We start from the raw sequence: 13,101 nt of genomic DNA on the forward strand, positions 1-13,101 counted from the left end.
GCTCCGCGGCATGTGGGATCTTCCCAGACCGGGGCACGAACCCACGTCCCCTGCATCGGCAGGCGGATTCTCAACCACTGCGCCACCAGGGAAGCCCAAGAGAAATGTTTTGAACTTAGTGTTATAGGGGGTCCATGGGGAAAAGTCTGGAAGGGGCTCTTTTCTCCTTTCTTGGAGAATGCTTGTTTGATTAGGAAACAGTTCCTTCCAAACTTTTGTTTGCAAATAGCAATGTTTTCTTTACCGCTCCCATTGAGCTTCGTGAAATCTAGGGGATTCTCCTTGTATAGACAGACACTAAGCTTAGAGTGAGAGATACTGAGGCAGGAAGGAGCACAGGCCAAAAACAAAAAAAGTAAAGGAGGGAATCTTGAAGAGAGTAGTGACCTGCATCTTGGCTCAGAGGGGAAAGGGTGGGGTGTGTGTGTTTTGGAAAGATGGTCTCTTCTTGATGTTTTTGCATGACAGAGGGCTTCCTGGAAGAGGGAAACCTTGCAAGATCTCCCTTTCCCTCTGACATGCTTTCAGGACAATTGAGGAGTGATTCTGTAGTCTTCCTAACACAGCTTTGTTTTTCTGTAGACCCTATATCTATGGTCCTACATCACAGGGAGAAAGGATGCAGATTCTTCAGAATTTCAAGCATAACCCCAAAATCAACACCATCTTCATATCCAAGGTCAGTGTGGCATGCAGCAGCCCCCGGGCCTGGGGGACACTGGATGATTTCTGGGCAGTGACTTGGTGTTTGTTGAAGGAACGTCACATGTCAGTTTTCATTCCCACGTGTCCAGTGTCAGTGGGCAGAGGAATGTTGCCTGTCAGGTAGTGGAAGAAGCAGATGTAGGGTTTTAATGTATATAATCTATATTCCTAACTCAAGGAGTATAAAATCTAGCAAGTCCTTTTGCTTGACTTAAGTTTTTCCCACCTCTTTTTGGGATAGAGGAACTTTGAGTTGTATTTTCTTTATACAAGGGGGAAAAGTTCATTACCTACTATGGCAAAGGTGGGCATTTGCATAAGGTTCTCTTTGTGGCATTGGAGATTCCTGTGGGTCGTGGGCAGCTTTTGTGCTCGCTCCTGGTATGCCTTGGGGGTGGGTGGTGAATATAAACACAATGTAAAATCATGTAGGCCTAGCTTGGTGACAGTTTAAATTTGCAGTTAGAAGTGGTGGCCCAACAGTTTAGAACAGTCATTCAAGTTAGAACAGACCCAAAGCCCAAAAGAAACAAGGTTTACCTACAAAATGATCGTGGATGGATCAAGCTTTTATTTCTGTGTCTGGGAACCCTGATGGTTGGATCCCCTCCCCCACCCCCTCCCCAAGCTAAGGCAGCTACCCAGAGTCAGAATCCAGCCCACTGCCGGCAGTGGCCCCTACCAGGTCACGTGTCCGACATTCGCTGTTAGCCTCAATAGCCTCCAGTTAAGATTGTGGATGGTTTTGTGCAGAGGTATTTCTGTAGCAAAAAATAAGAAGAATCACTCACAGAGAGTCTGTTGATAGGGCCCTCTTGTCTTTGAGTCCCTAGCAGCCACACCGGGACTGTTGCTGAGCCAGATGGTTAGGAGTCAGGTCTTGACAGCTTCTATAGGACAGCTCTCAGGAGAACATACTAGGTCCTTAGAGGCCTGTGTGCATCTGAAGGACCCTGGTACAGACTGAAGAGGATAGTGATTGTTTTTCTAGATTACCTACAGAGCTTATTTAAATTTGAGGCCAGTTGACTACTTTTTTCCCTTTTTGACTCATATATAAAAACCTTCCCAAACTCACAGCTGGTTCATTTCTATAGGTGGGTGATACATCGTTTGATCTGCCAGAAGCAAATGTTCTCATTCAGATCTCATCTCATGGTGGCTCCCGGCGGCAGGAGGCCCAGAGGCTGGGGCGAGTGCTCCGAGCAAAAAAAGGTACCTCTGCTCCAGGCGGTCTCTCTTTTCAGACCACTTCCGTCAAGTGTCTGTTTGTGATCGTGAGCCTGTGCTCCTGGGCTAGGTAGACCCTGAAGGGGATGGACGGGGGTCTCAAAGCAAGGACCAAGGTCTCCTTGGCCATTGTTATTTCTCATGTGCTGGGGTTGAGCATGTGGATGTTTTCCATGGCAGCTATCTGGGGGTCACAGTCTGAGCTGAGTGTTTGTGTTGGTAGGTAGAGGAACCAGGGAAGCAGTGCGTAATGATGGAGATGTAGAAGGGAGAAAGCAGAGTGTAGACCACCAGTGGAAGTGTAGGAGCTGGCAGCTGTCCCCTGAACCTTGAGTTAAGAGTAAGGAGAGGGCTTGGTAGGAACAGCTTGGGCAGCCACAAGGTGGATACCTTACTCCTAACCTGTGAAGGGTGGTCCCTTGAGTAGCAGCTTACAGCAGGGACATCACAAGCTCAGTGAATGAGGAAGCAAGAGTCATGCTTCCTCTGCTTGTTAACTGCAGTAAAGGAGCCCAGAACCCAATCATGGGCAGAGTTGAGACTGACGTTTCTGCTAAGAGATGGCATCCTCTTAGCAGACCAGGCAGGTCCTAAAACAAGGACACAGGCCCTGTCCTCAAGGAATTCACTAATCTTAGGAAGAACTTGGACTGCTAGGATGTTTGAAAATGACAGGATTAGTGGGCAGGTGTTGTAATTGTACTGTGTTTGAGTATGTTTAGGAAACAGCTATTTGATTGTGTTTGAAATGGAGACAAGGGCAAGTTAGTGGAAATAGCAAACATGGACTTGGGTACCAGACCGACTGTGTGACCTTGGGCAAGTAATTTGACCCTCTGAGCTTTGGTTTCTCATCCAAAGTCAGAGTGACAATCCTTACCTTGCAGGACTGTTAATAATGAGGAATGAGAGTATATAATAGACTGCTGGATAAATCTGACTAGCATATATGAAAGTGATTCATTACTTATTCCTTACTCATCACACACAAACAAAGCTAATTTGAAAATCCCTTTGAATCTGATTGGAATTTTGTTTTTTAAAATACTGTTTGACTCATTTTACAAGGCCAATATTACCCTGATACCAAAGCCAGAAAAGTTCACTACAGAAAAGAAAATGACAGGCCAATATCCAATGAATACAGTTGTAAAAGTCCTCAATAAAATACCAGCAAACCAAATTCAGCAGCATATTAGAAGGATCGTTCACCATGATCAAGTGGGATTTATACCTGGGATGCAAAGGAGGTTCACCATATGCAAATCAGTAAATGTGATATATCACATTAATAGAATTAAAGACAAGATCATATGATCATTTCAATGGATGCAGAAAAAGCATTTGACAAAATTCAACATCTGTTCATGATAAAAACTCTTAACAAAGTAGGTATAGGAGGAAAGTACCTCAACATAATAAAGGCCATATATGACAAGCCCACAGCTAACCTCATACTTAATAGTGAAAGATCTGAAAGCTTTTTCTGTAAGATCAGGAACAAGACAAGGGTGCCCACTCTTCACCAGTCCTATTCAACATTGTACTGGAAGTCCTAACCAAAGCAATTAGGTAAGAAAAAGATATAGAAAGCATGAGAATTGGAAAAGAAGAAGTAAAATTTTCTCTGCAGGTGACATGATTTTATACATAGAAAATCCTGAAGACTTTACCAAAAAAAACTTTTAGATCTAGTCAATGAATTTGGAAAAGTGGCAGGATTCAAAATTAACATACAAAAATCAGTAGTGTTTCTATACGCTAATGACAAATTATCTAAAAAAGAAATAAAATGATTCCATTTACAATAGCATCCAAAACAATAAGATATTGGGGACTTCCCTGGCAATCTAGTGGTTAGGACTCCAAGCTGCAGGGGGCACGGGTTCAATCCCTGGTTGGGGAACGAAGGTCCCACATGCCACACAGCCAAAACAACAAAAAAAAAACCACAATAAAATATTTAGGAATAAATTTAACCAAGGAGGTGAAAGAGCTCTACACCAAAAACTACAAGACATTGATGAGAGAAATGTAAGAAGATAAATGGAAAGTATCCTTTGTACATGGAATGGAAGAATGAATATTGTTAAAATATCTATACTACCCAAAGCCATCTATAGATTCAATGCAATCCCTATCAAGACTCCAGTGGCATTTTTAACAGAAGTAAAAATAACAATCCTAAAGTTTTTGTGGAACCACAAAAGACCCCAAATAGCCAAAGCAAGTTCTGAGAAAGAAGAACATAGCAGGAGGCATCACACTTTTAAGTTATATAGTAAAGCTGCGGTCATCAAAAGAGTATGTTACTGGCATAAAAACAGACATATAGACCAGTGGAACACAATCCAGAGCCCAGAAATTAAACCCATGCATATATGGTCAACTAATATTTGACAAGAGAGCCAAGAATACCCAGTGGAGAAAAGATAGTCTCTTTAATAAATGGTGCTGGGAAAATTGGATATCCACATGTGAAAGAATGAAATTACCCCTGTCTTACACCACTAGCAAAAATTGACTCAAAATGGATTAAAGACTTAAATGTAAGGCTGGAAACTGTACAACTTCTAAAGGAAAACAAAGGAAAAATGCTCCTTGACATGGGTATTGACAGTGTTTTTTTTGGATATTACACCTAAAGCCTAAGCAACAAAATAAAAAATAAGTGGACTACATCAAACTAAAAAGCTTCTTCACAGCAAAAGGAATGATCAACAAAATGAAAAGGCAGCATATGGAATGGGAGAAAATATTTGCAAGTCATATATCTGATAAGGGGTTAATATCCAAATAAATGAAGACCTCATACAACTCAATAGCAAAAAACCCTAATAATCCAATCAAAAACTGGGCAAAGGACCTGAATAGACATGTTTTCCAAAGAAGATGTACAAATAGCCAACAGGTACATGAAAAGGTGCTTAACATCACTAGTTATTAGGGAAATGCAAATCGAAACTACAATGATGGATGTGAACTAAACTTATTGAGGTAATCATTTCACAACATATGTAAGTCAAAGCATTATGCTGTGTACCTTAAACTTATATAGCACTATATGTCAGTTTTATCTCAATAAAACAAAGGGAGAAAAAGGAAAATATTTGATATAATATACTTAGCCCTTTTCTTTGCATCTCTGAACTCTTGTAAGACAAGGAAACAGTTGAATTCAGAGGCAGTACACAGATACTTAACTTACTGACATTTGAACTGTGAAGCAAAAATATTCAGATTTTCCTGCAGGATCAGATTTTATAGGCTACAATATTTTCTGTCCTAGTTACTATGATAATTCTCCTGTTACTGGGTTTTCTCTCTGAGCCTTTTTTTTTAGTAGTAGTTTTAGCATAATGTTTTCAAAAGGGTTATGCATATTATAGCATGTATTAGTACTTCATTCTTTTTTATTGCTGAATAATAGTCCACCTTATAGACATACCACTTTTTTTTTGAGTATTTTTTAAATTTTATTTATTTTTTGGCTGCGCTGGGTCTCTGTTGCTGCGTGTGGGCTTTCTCTAGTTGTGTTGAGCAAGGGCTACTCTTTGTTGCGGTGCATGGGCTTCTCATTGCGGTGATTTCTGTTGTTGCGGAGCATGGGCTCTAGGGTGCATAGGCTTCGGTAGTTGTGGCTCTCAGGCTGTAGAGCGCAGGCTCAGTAGTTGTGGTGCACGGGCTTAGTTGCTCCACATCATGTGGGATCTTCCCGGATCAGGGCTCGAACCTGTGTCCCCTGCATTGGTAGGTGGATTCTTAACCACTGCGCCACCAGGGAAGTCCCTGGACATACCACGTTTTAAAATTCATTTATGCACATTTGGATTGTTTCCACCTTTTGGCTCTTAGAATAATGCTTGGGTCATGTAATAACTTTATGTTTAGCATTTTAATAAACTGCCAGACTGTTTCCAAAGTGGTTGTACCATTTTCCATTCTCACCAGCAGTGTATGAGCATTTCAGTTTCTCCACATCCTTGACAACAACTGTAATCATCTTTTTAAATTCTAGTCATCCTAGTGCCAGGTAGTATTTTGTCATGGTTTTGACTTGCATTTCCCTGATGACTAATGGTATTGAGCTTACATGAATCTTCTTTTTATATCTTCTTTGGGGAACTGTCCATTCAGATCCTTTATCCTTTTTGTAATTGGTTTATTTGTCTTTTCATTGTTGAGTTGTAATAGTTTTTTATATTCCCTAGATTCAAATCTCTTATCAGATGTATGCTTTGTAAATGTTTTCCCCCATTCTGTGGGTTTTCTTTTCACTTTCTTGATGGTGTCCTTTGAAGCACAAAAGATTTTAATTTTGATGAAGTCCTCGTGCAGAATCAGGGCAATGGCCCCTCTGACTGCAGTACTTGCTTTTGAACCCTGGACCCTTAGTTCCTGCCATTCTAACAGCTAATATTGTCCTTTTATGTGCCCTCCCCCAGGGATGGTTGCAGAGGAGTACAATGCCTTCTTCTACTCCCTGGTGTCCCAGGACACACAGGAAATGGCTTACTCAACCAAGCGGCAGAGGTTCTTGGTAGATCAAGGTTATAGCTTTAAGGTATGTAAGCATTTGGTCTCCGGTCAGAGTAGGACCGAGGCTTTTTTGTACCCAGCCCTCCATGAGAAGTGGGGGGCCTCTGTCAGCATGAGCATGGGACAGATCTCAGGCAGGCACAGGACATGAGGGGACATTAGGGTACCTTTGTCCTTGCATGAATTGTGGGAAGCTTTGAAGGAAAAATATTGTGCAGGATCCCTCCTGTTTCTAACTTCTCACAGTGAATGGTCAAAGAATGGGGCCTCTGAAGCAAGAGGCCTGTGGAGTCTCAGCTTGTTAACTTTTTACAGTTGTCTTGCAAAGAAAACATTAGATGTTGGTGGGAAAATGTGCAAGCCTAGTAGGACTTGAGATGAAGGAACTGTGGCCATCACTGTGTTAGTCTGAGCCCCTTGGGGTTACTTTCTCCAGGGGTGCCCCCTCCAGGTAGCTGGGAGAGTCTGCCTTTAGTCATCTGGTAAGCCTGGGCCTCAGTGGGCCTCAGACATCAGAGCCATCCATGTACTGTAAATCTGGTATTTTAATAGTTTGGGAAATTCTAAAGCTTTGGCGAACTTCCATTGGCTAAGGCATTTGCTTTCTTTCCTGTTGATGCAAATACTAAGTTTTTGTTAGGATTTAGTGTCCCAAAGGGTTTTTACTTGTGGTAGTGGGTGGAGGGTGCTGGAAGCAGAGGATTAAAAGGATATCTTAGAACATATAAGTTCCCAGGTTCTTGATTTCTGAAACACTGTAGGATGCCTTTTCAGATACTTTAGGTTGTATCTTTTTGGAATTGGTTTAGGGCAGAACTAAGTGGGGAACTAACAGAGTTCCCTTTATTAGCCTTAGGAAAGAGGATGGCATTGTCCGATCACTCCTCTTACAGTCAGAGGCAGCGACACTTTGCAGACTTCTCGTGCTGAACTCTAGTTCAGGACACTGGGGACAGTTTTTTGAAGGATTTTCATTTTGACCTTTTTATCCATCTGTGTAATGTCCGAGCTGATAATAGCATCCATACCTCCTGAATCCTGGGAGAGTCGTAAGGGTAGCAGAAGCAGCGAATTAGGAAGTGCTCTGGGTTCTTGGACGGGTGAGCTCGACAACATGGTACCTGAGCACATGTTTGTCTGTGTTGGTTGGAGCTGCCTTTGCCTTCCTCACCTCCAGGACTGCCTGCTGAGAGCAGCTAGGTTAGGGTTACCAGAATCAGGACCCTGGTGATCAGGCCAGGGCAGAAGTGTCCCTTATCTGTACTACAGATCTGTGACCACATGAAGGGCTCAGCCAGATCCTTCTAGGAATTTTCTTTTAATTAAAATTATGAGAAGAATTAGAGAGAGAATGAGGAAAAGAAGTTCCCTTTCTGATTCAGTGTTCCCCAACCTTTTTGGCGCCAGGGACTAGTTCCATGGAAGACAATTTTTCCACAGACCGGTGGGGAGATGGGGTAATGCGAGTGATGGGGGGGTGATGGTCCACACGGTAATGCGAGCCGTGGAGAGGGGCAGATGAGGCTTCGCTCGCTCTCCCGCGGCTCACCTCCTGCTGTTCAACCCGGTTCCTAACAGGCAGCGGACCCATACTTGTCCTCAGCCCAGGGGTTGGAGACCCTGCTGTACATAATCAGTCCAAGCTTTCTGCAGGGATAGGTAGGCCTTGTAGTAACTATCTCCAAAGAAATGAAAACCAAATCTCCACCATGCTTTTATCTTTCTCTTCTGGAAAAAAATCGTATAAATCCATCCTTAATATCCTATCATTTGTAAGTGCCCCTCCTGCTGGGAGCCCTGGGTGCCAAGCCCGGAGGTTGAAGGCCTTCTTGAAGGGCAGCCGGCTGTGCCTTTCGGTTTTTGGTCCTTCGTTTACCTGGTGCAAAGTGGGAAAACTACCAGAATGGTTGTTTTAAGATTGCCGAGATCCCTGTTGATCTGTAAGTGATCATTTAGCTGCCATGTGTTGGGAGCAGAGTTTTCTAGAACTTCCTGAACCTCTCCTGCCTTGCAGTCATTAGTTAAGCTCCTTGTTGACAGTGGCTCTGAGGCTGGTCTCTGCACTGCCTAAGAGGAGCTCTCCGTTATTAGCCACCTGCTCTGCTGGGCCCAAGGGGGCAAGTGACCAGACCAGGTGATCCCAGGAGAAGGCGGGATTGGGTCCAGGGAGAGAGAACAACAGGGCTCTGCTCTGCAGGTGATCACAAAGCTTGCCAACATGGAGGAGGAAGAGTTGGCATTTTCCACAAAAGGGGAGCAACAGCAACTCTTACAGAAGGTCCTGGCGGCCACTGACCTGGATGCTGAGGAGGAGGTGGTGGCAGGAGAATTTGGCTCCAAATCCAGCCAGGTGAGTGAGGGGCTGAGGCTGCAGAGGTCAGTTCTCCTGAAGGACAGCGTCTTAGACACACATACGCCTGCAACAGTCCTTTGTGTGTATGTGCGTGTGTGATTTTCTTAAGAACTTGGAACACACAGGAGACTGTAGAGAAGAGAATAATCGAAAACACTCCTGCTAACTTTTCTGTGTGTCTGTCTTGTTTTATGTGTCTGAGCCCACGGCGGGTGTGGTTGGTCTCCTGCTCTGTTCACATAGCAGTCTGGCATAGTATTTGTTAGTATTTGGATGTGGGAGCCCAGGCTCTGCCTAGGGTGGCTACTGGAAGGAGTGTGATGGACCCGGGGCTGCCTTTTTGGCCTTGGGCGCGTCACCTTATCCCTGGCTTCCTCCTCAGTAATGAAACTGAGCCTTCCAGGCTGTAAAATGGGTCTGAGAATCAACTCATATTGTAGTTTCCATACATTCTTTGAAAAATTTAGAGTTCTCTGAAAATGCACAACTTTTCAGTTATTTTGCACATACTTATTGAATGTCTGCTATGTGCCAGGCAAATATAATACGGTATAACTAATGAAAGTATCATTATGAGGAATTCCTATTATGAGGCCCTTCCAAGGAGAGAAGTACCGTTTCATCAGGTGTTTTTGAAACGAAGTTGGTGTTAGAGCTGGAAGGTGAGCGACAGCTGGAACAAGGGAAGAAGGAAGCAGTGTCACCAGGGAGGTGCTGCCCTCCCCGCAGCCTGAGACCTTTCCGTCCCCAGACCTGGGGGTTGGGGGCTGGGTCTCCTCCTGGGCACGCTCCATGGGAGCCCAGGGAAACTTCCTGTTTCTGTGTCTGAAGGGGGTGTCTGGTCAATTCCACCTCACAGTGGGTCACCCAGGGTGAGGCTGTGCAAGGCGTGGCTTCAGTGCCTGTCTGCATATTTTGCTTGGAATCTGGTGCGAGTGGTGTCCCAGGCTTGGGGTCAGACCCTTGACTTGTGTGATTTCTGTTCACACCACACATGCCAAGCAGATGTGGTTATCCCCCTTTTACAGGTGAGTTCATTGAGGTGCAGACATTCAGTGTTTGTCCAAGGCCACCCAGTGAGACACAGAGCCAAGATTCAGGCCCAGGGCTAGAAAGGATTTCTAGTTGATTCAAAGCCTTATGGTAGGGTCTCAGGAGATTTTGAGGGACTCCTGCCCTCACTGTTAAAATTCTGTTCAGAAATAGTCATTAAGATAGGCAGGGTGGTGTATGGCTAGGTACAGGGAATCTGAAGCTGACTGCCTGGGTTCAAGTCCCATCTGTTTCAGAGTTGTGTGATCTTGGACAAATACTTCATTTCTCTGTGTCTCTTTCCTCTTCTGTAAGACGGGGATTATAATGGTTGTGAGGATTAGATGAGGTAAGACACGTAAATAAGTATAAGCTGCTTAGAACAATGCCTGAGACATACTGAGTGGTCAGTAAATGTTATTTTAAAAATAATAAAGTCTATGAAACTTTTATAAGTTTTATAAATTTATCTTATTATGATTATACATGTTATAGGAGGAGGGTGTTTTGCTTTGTAAACTAATGGTGGGCCGGGTCGCCCTGCAGGTGTCTCGGCGCTTCGGCACGATGAGCTCCATGTCTGGGGCCGACGACACAGTGTACATGGAGTACCACTCGTCACGGAGCAAGGCTTCCACTAAGCATGTGCACCCGCTTTTCAAGCGCTTCAGGAAATGACGCCCATAGGGTCACGTAGGTGAGGCTCAGGTGCCTAGCACCAGCATTGGAAAAGGGATTTTAAACGTAGCATTTTCTTGCCACATCTGTGTTCCTTCCAGTAGCATCGGCCAAACCAATCTAGATTCAATATCTGTTGACTGTGTTGAAGAAAATACGTCAAGAGCTTGATTCTGTCTTCTTGGGCATTCCAGGGTTTGAAAGTGGGAGTACTGTATTTTTTGCTTTTTTCAGACCACTTTTCAAACTTGTTGGGGGAGTGGTCATTCCTGTACATAAAAGTTTGTAATATTTAGGTGTATTTATCTTACTATTCTGAATAAACAGCACTGGGATGTTTAACCACTCTTCATCATATGCCTTGTTCTTACACCTTGTCACAGGCATGCGCTATGTCTAGATGACAGACCTCCATGAGGGCTCCACTTGGTGGCAGGCCCAGAGGAATTAGATGGGGCCCATCCACAGGGACCACCAGAGAGGCGAGAAGACTTGCCTGTTAGTGTGCAGTGTTGACAGGGGACGGTGGTACAAAGCGATAGAGGAGCTTGAGCAGTTTGCAGTGCTGCCTGGCCCCTCCCTGTTCAGCTCAGGTGGGTTCCATGGGAGGCACCCACAGCTGTAGGTCCTCTAGGTCACCCGAAGGCCATCACCTTCGTAGGGAGCCACAGTGCACATAGCTCCTGATGGTTGATCTTCGCTGAGAGAATCAACTCTTATTTCTGCCCCCCCAGATACATTGTTGATATGGCTGGGAGGCTGGATTCCTCTTCTAATAGCAGTTTAGTACCCTTGGAACTTTTTTTTTTTTTTGTGTGGTACGCGGGCCTCTCACTTTTGTGGTCTCTCCCGTTGCGGAGCACAGGCACCGGACGCGCAGGCTCAGTGGCCATGGCTTACGGGCCCAGCTGCTCCGCGGCATGTGGGATCTTCCCGGACCGGGGCACGAACCCGCGTCCCCTGCATCGGCAGGTGGACTCTCAACCACTGCGCCACCAGGGAAGCCTTACCCTTGGATCTTTAATGGCTGGTTCCTTTATTCTGAAAGATGTCTGGGCTTTTCTTCTCTGTTCCTGGTATGAAAGAAAAGGTGTTCAGGAAAAGACACACGAGGCAGGATTGGTCCATAGAAGACAGGCAGACACGCACAGGCACAGGTCATGAAGAAGAATGTGTTATTTTGAGGAGGCTCGTTCTAGGACGCGGCAGCCCCGCACCCGGGGAGTGTTGGAAGCCTGTGCTAACTAAGGCTGCTCGACTTGGAGCCCCGCCCACCCAGGCCGCCTGGCAGCAGTGTGCCCAGCCGTCATCGCCCACGCAGGGAGAAGACCACTTTCATTTTGTCAAGAGTCCTTTGGAGCAAGAGCCACCTTCCCTGAGCCGACCTTTTGGGGACAAACACACTCTCCCAGTCTGGCCAGCAGTCGGTGCTGACCCGTGGAGAGCCGCTGTGTCCGTGCAAACCCTGGCAATGGCCCCTGGCAGCCAGACCTGAGGCCTGTGCTCAGGCACATCCGTGCTAAGGCCACTCACCCCAGTGGGTGGCACCCATATGTCACAGACCGGATTATAACCAGTATTATTTCCAGATTCTCATATCCTGTCATGCTTGAGATACTCAAGCAATGCCAAGCACTTCGTGTATCTCCTTGTTGCTCACTGTTTTCTTGTTCTCTAACCTGTCTACAGATAACGTTGAATTTTACCCAAGCCATGTGATCCTGGAAAACTGGGACTTTCAAAGAACAACACACCCACCCGCCCCACCCCTCACCCCCGCCATCTTTTGTGTTCTGGAAAACAGCTTACTGCAAAAAACCACCTTTCCGAATATGTCTGAGATAAGGCTCATGGGTGCCCTCCTTGTCTACCAGGGACAAGGCCAGAAACAGACCTTCCAGATTCCCATTCTTTGCTTGGAATGATTAGCTGAAGCGCTTGTCCCCACTGATCAATTGGAACAAAATGCTTGTTAACCAAACCTTGGTTAAGATTCTCTCCTTTCTGCAGGCCCCTGACTTTTGGCCCACGCTCAACCTACAGCCCCTCCTGAGTCCAGTGGGACTCAGGGTAAAACGCTGTCTGATCTGCCATCTGCCATTGCCACTCCCATTCATCCCACTTCCTCAGCCCCTCCTGTGTTTACTCCTCCCTATAAGGGAAAAACGTGTTTGCTTAACTCTTGAGATGCTTGCTGATCATATGGTCAGTGTGTTCTCCCTGTTGTAATAGCTGCCCTCCCCTTTGCAGCAATCCTTTCAAATAAAGTCTCTCCTTGCCAAGTCTGGATTCGTTTTTTATTTGACACCAGGTAACAAATTCCTGTTTATTCTCTAAAAGTAAGTTGAGACGTATAATCTCCAGGAAACCTAACTCCTGCGCCTACCCCTAAAAGTGTTTACTGTGCTATGTTCTTTATGCTGTCCTTTTTTTTTTCATTTTTGTTTTTTACATTTTTGTATCCTGTTGGTTTGAGTTCTATGTGTACCCCAATATCTGGCATATAGTAGGTATCCAGTGACTATTGAATTGGACTCTTTTCAAAGTTTATGGACTTAAAATAA

At 45.0% G+C, this 13,101-nt stretch overlaps 1 protein-coding gene across 4 annotated transcripts in view; it reads left to right on the plus strand.

Annotated features, from left to right (window-relative positions):
* ERCC3 (ERCC excision repair 3, TFIIH core complex helicase subunit) overlaps positions 1-12,819 on the plus strand; it is a 39,227-nt gene extending 26,408 nt beyond the window's left edge. Inside the window, exons 11-16 of one of the 4 annotated variants that reach the window (XM_067025810.1) lie at positions 583-679; positions 1,803-1,920; positions 6,381-6,499; positions 8,672-8,824; positions 10,406-10,556; positions 11,403-12,819. In XM_067025810.1, coding sequence (XP_066881911.1) covers positions 583-679; positions 1,803-1,920; positions 6,381-6,499; positions 8,672-8,824; positions 10,406-10,537 — 619 coding nt within the window. In that variant the 3' untranslated portion in view covers positions 10,538-10,556; positions 11,403-12,819. Of the gene's footprint in view, positions 1-582; positions 680-1,802; positions 1,921-6,380; positions 6,500-8,671; positions 8,825-10,405; positions 10,883-11,402 lie in introns of those variants that run through there. The other 3 variants (XM_067025811.1, XM_059051822.2, XR_010839072.1) reach the window with 3 other exon arrangements.
* The last annotated feature ends 282 nt before the right edge of the window (positions 12,820-13,101 follow it).

This window comes from Kogia breviceps, chromosome 2, assembly GCF_026419965.1.
Source record: "Kogia breviceps isolate mKogBre1 chromosome 2, mKogBre1 haplotype 1, whole genome shotgun sequence".
Lineage (NCBI taxonomy): Eukaryota > Metazoa > Chordata > Mammalia > Artiodactyla > Physeteridae > Kogia > Kogia breviceps.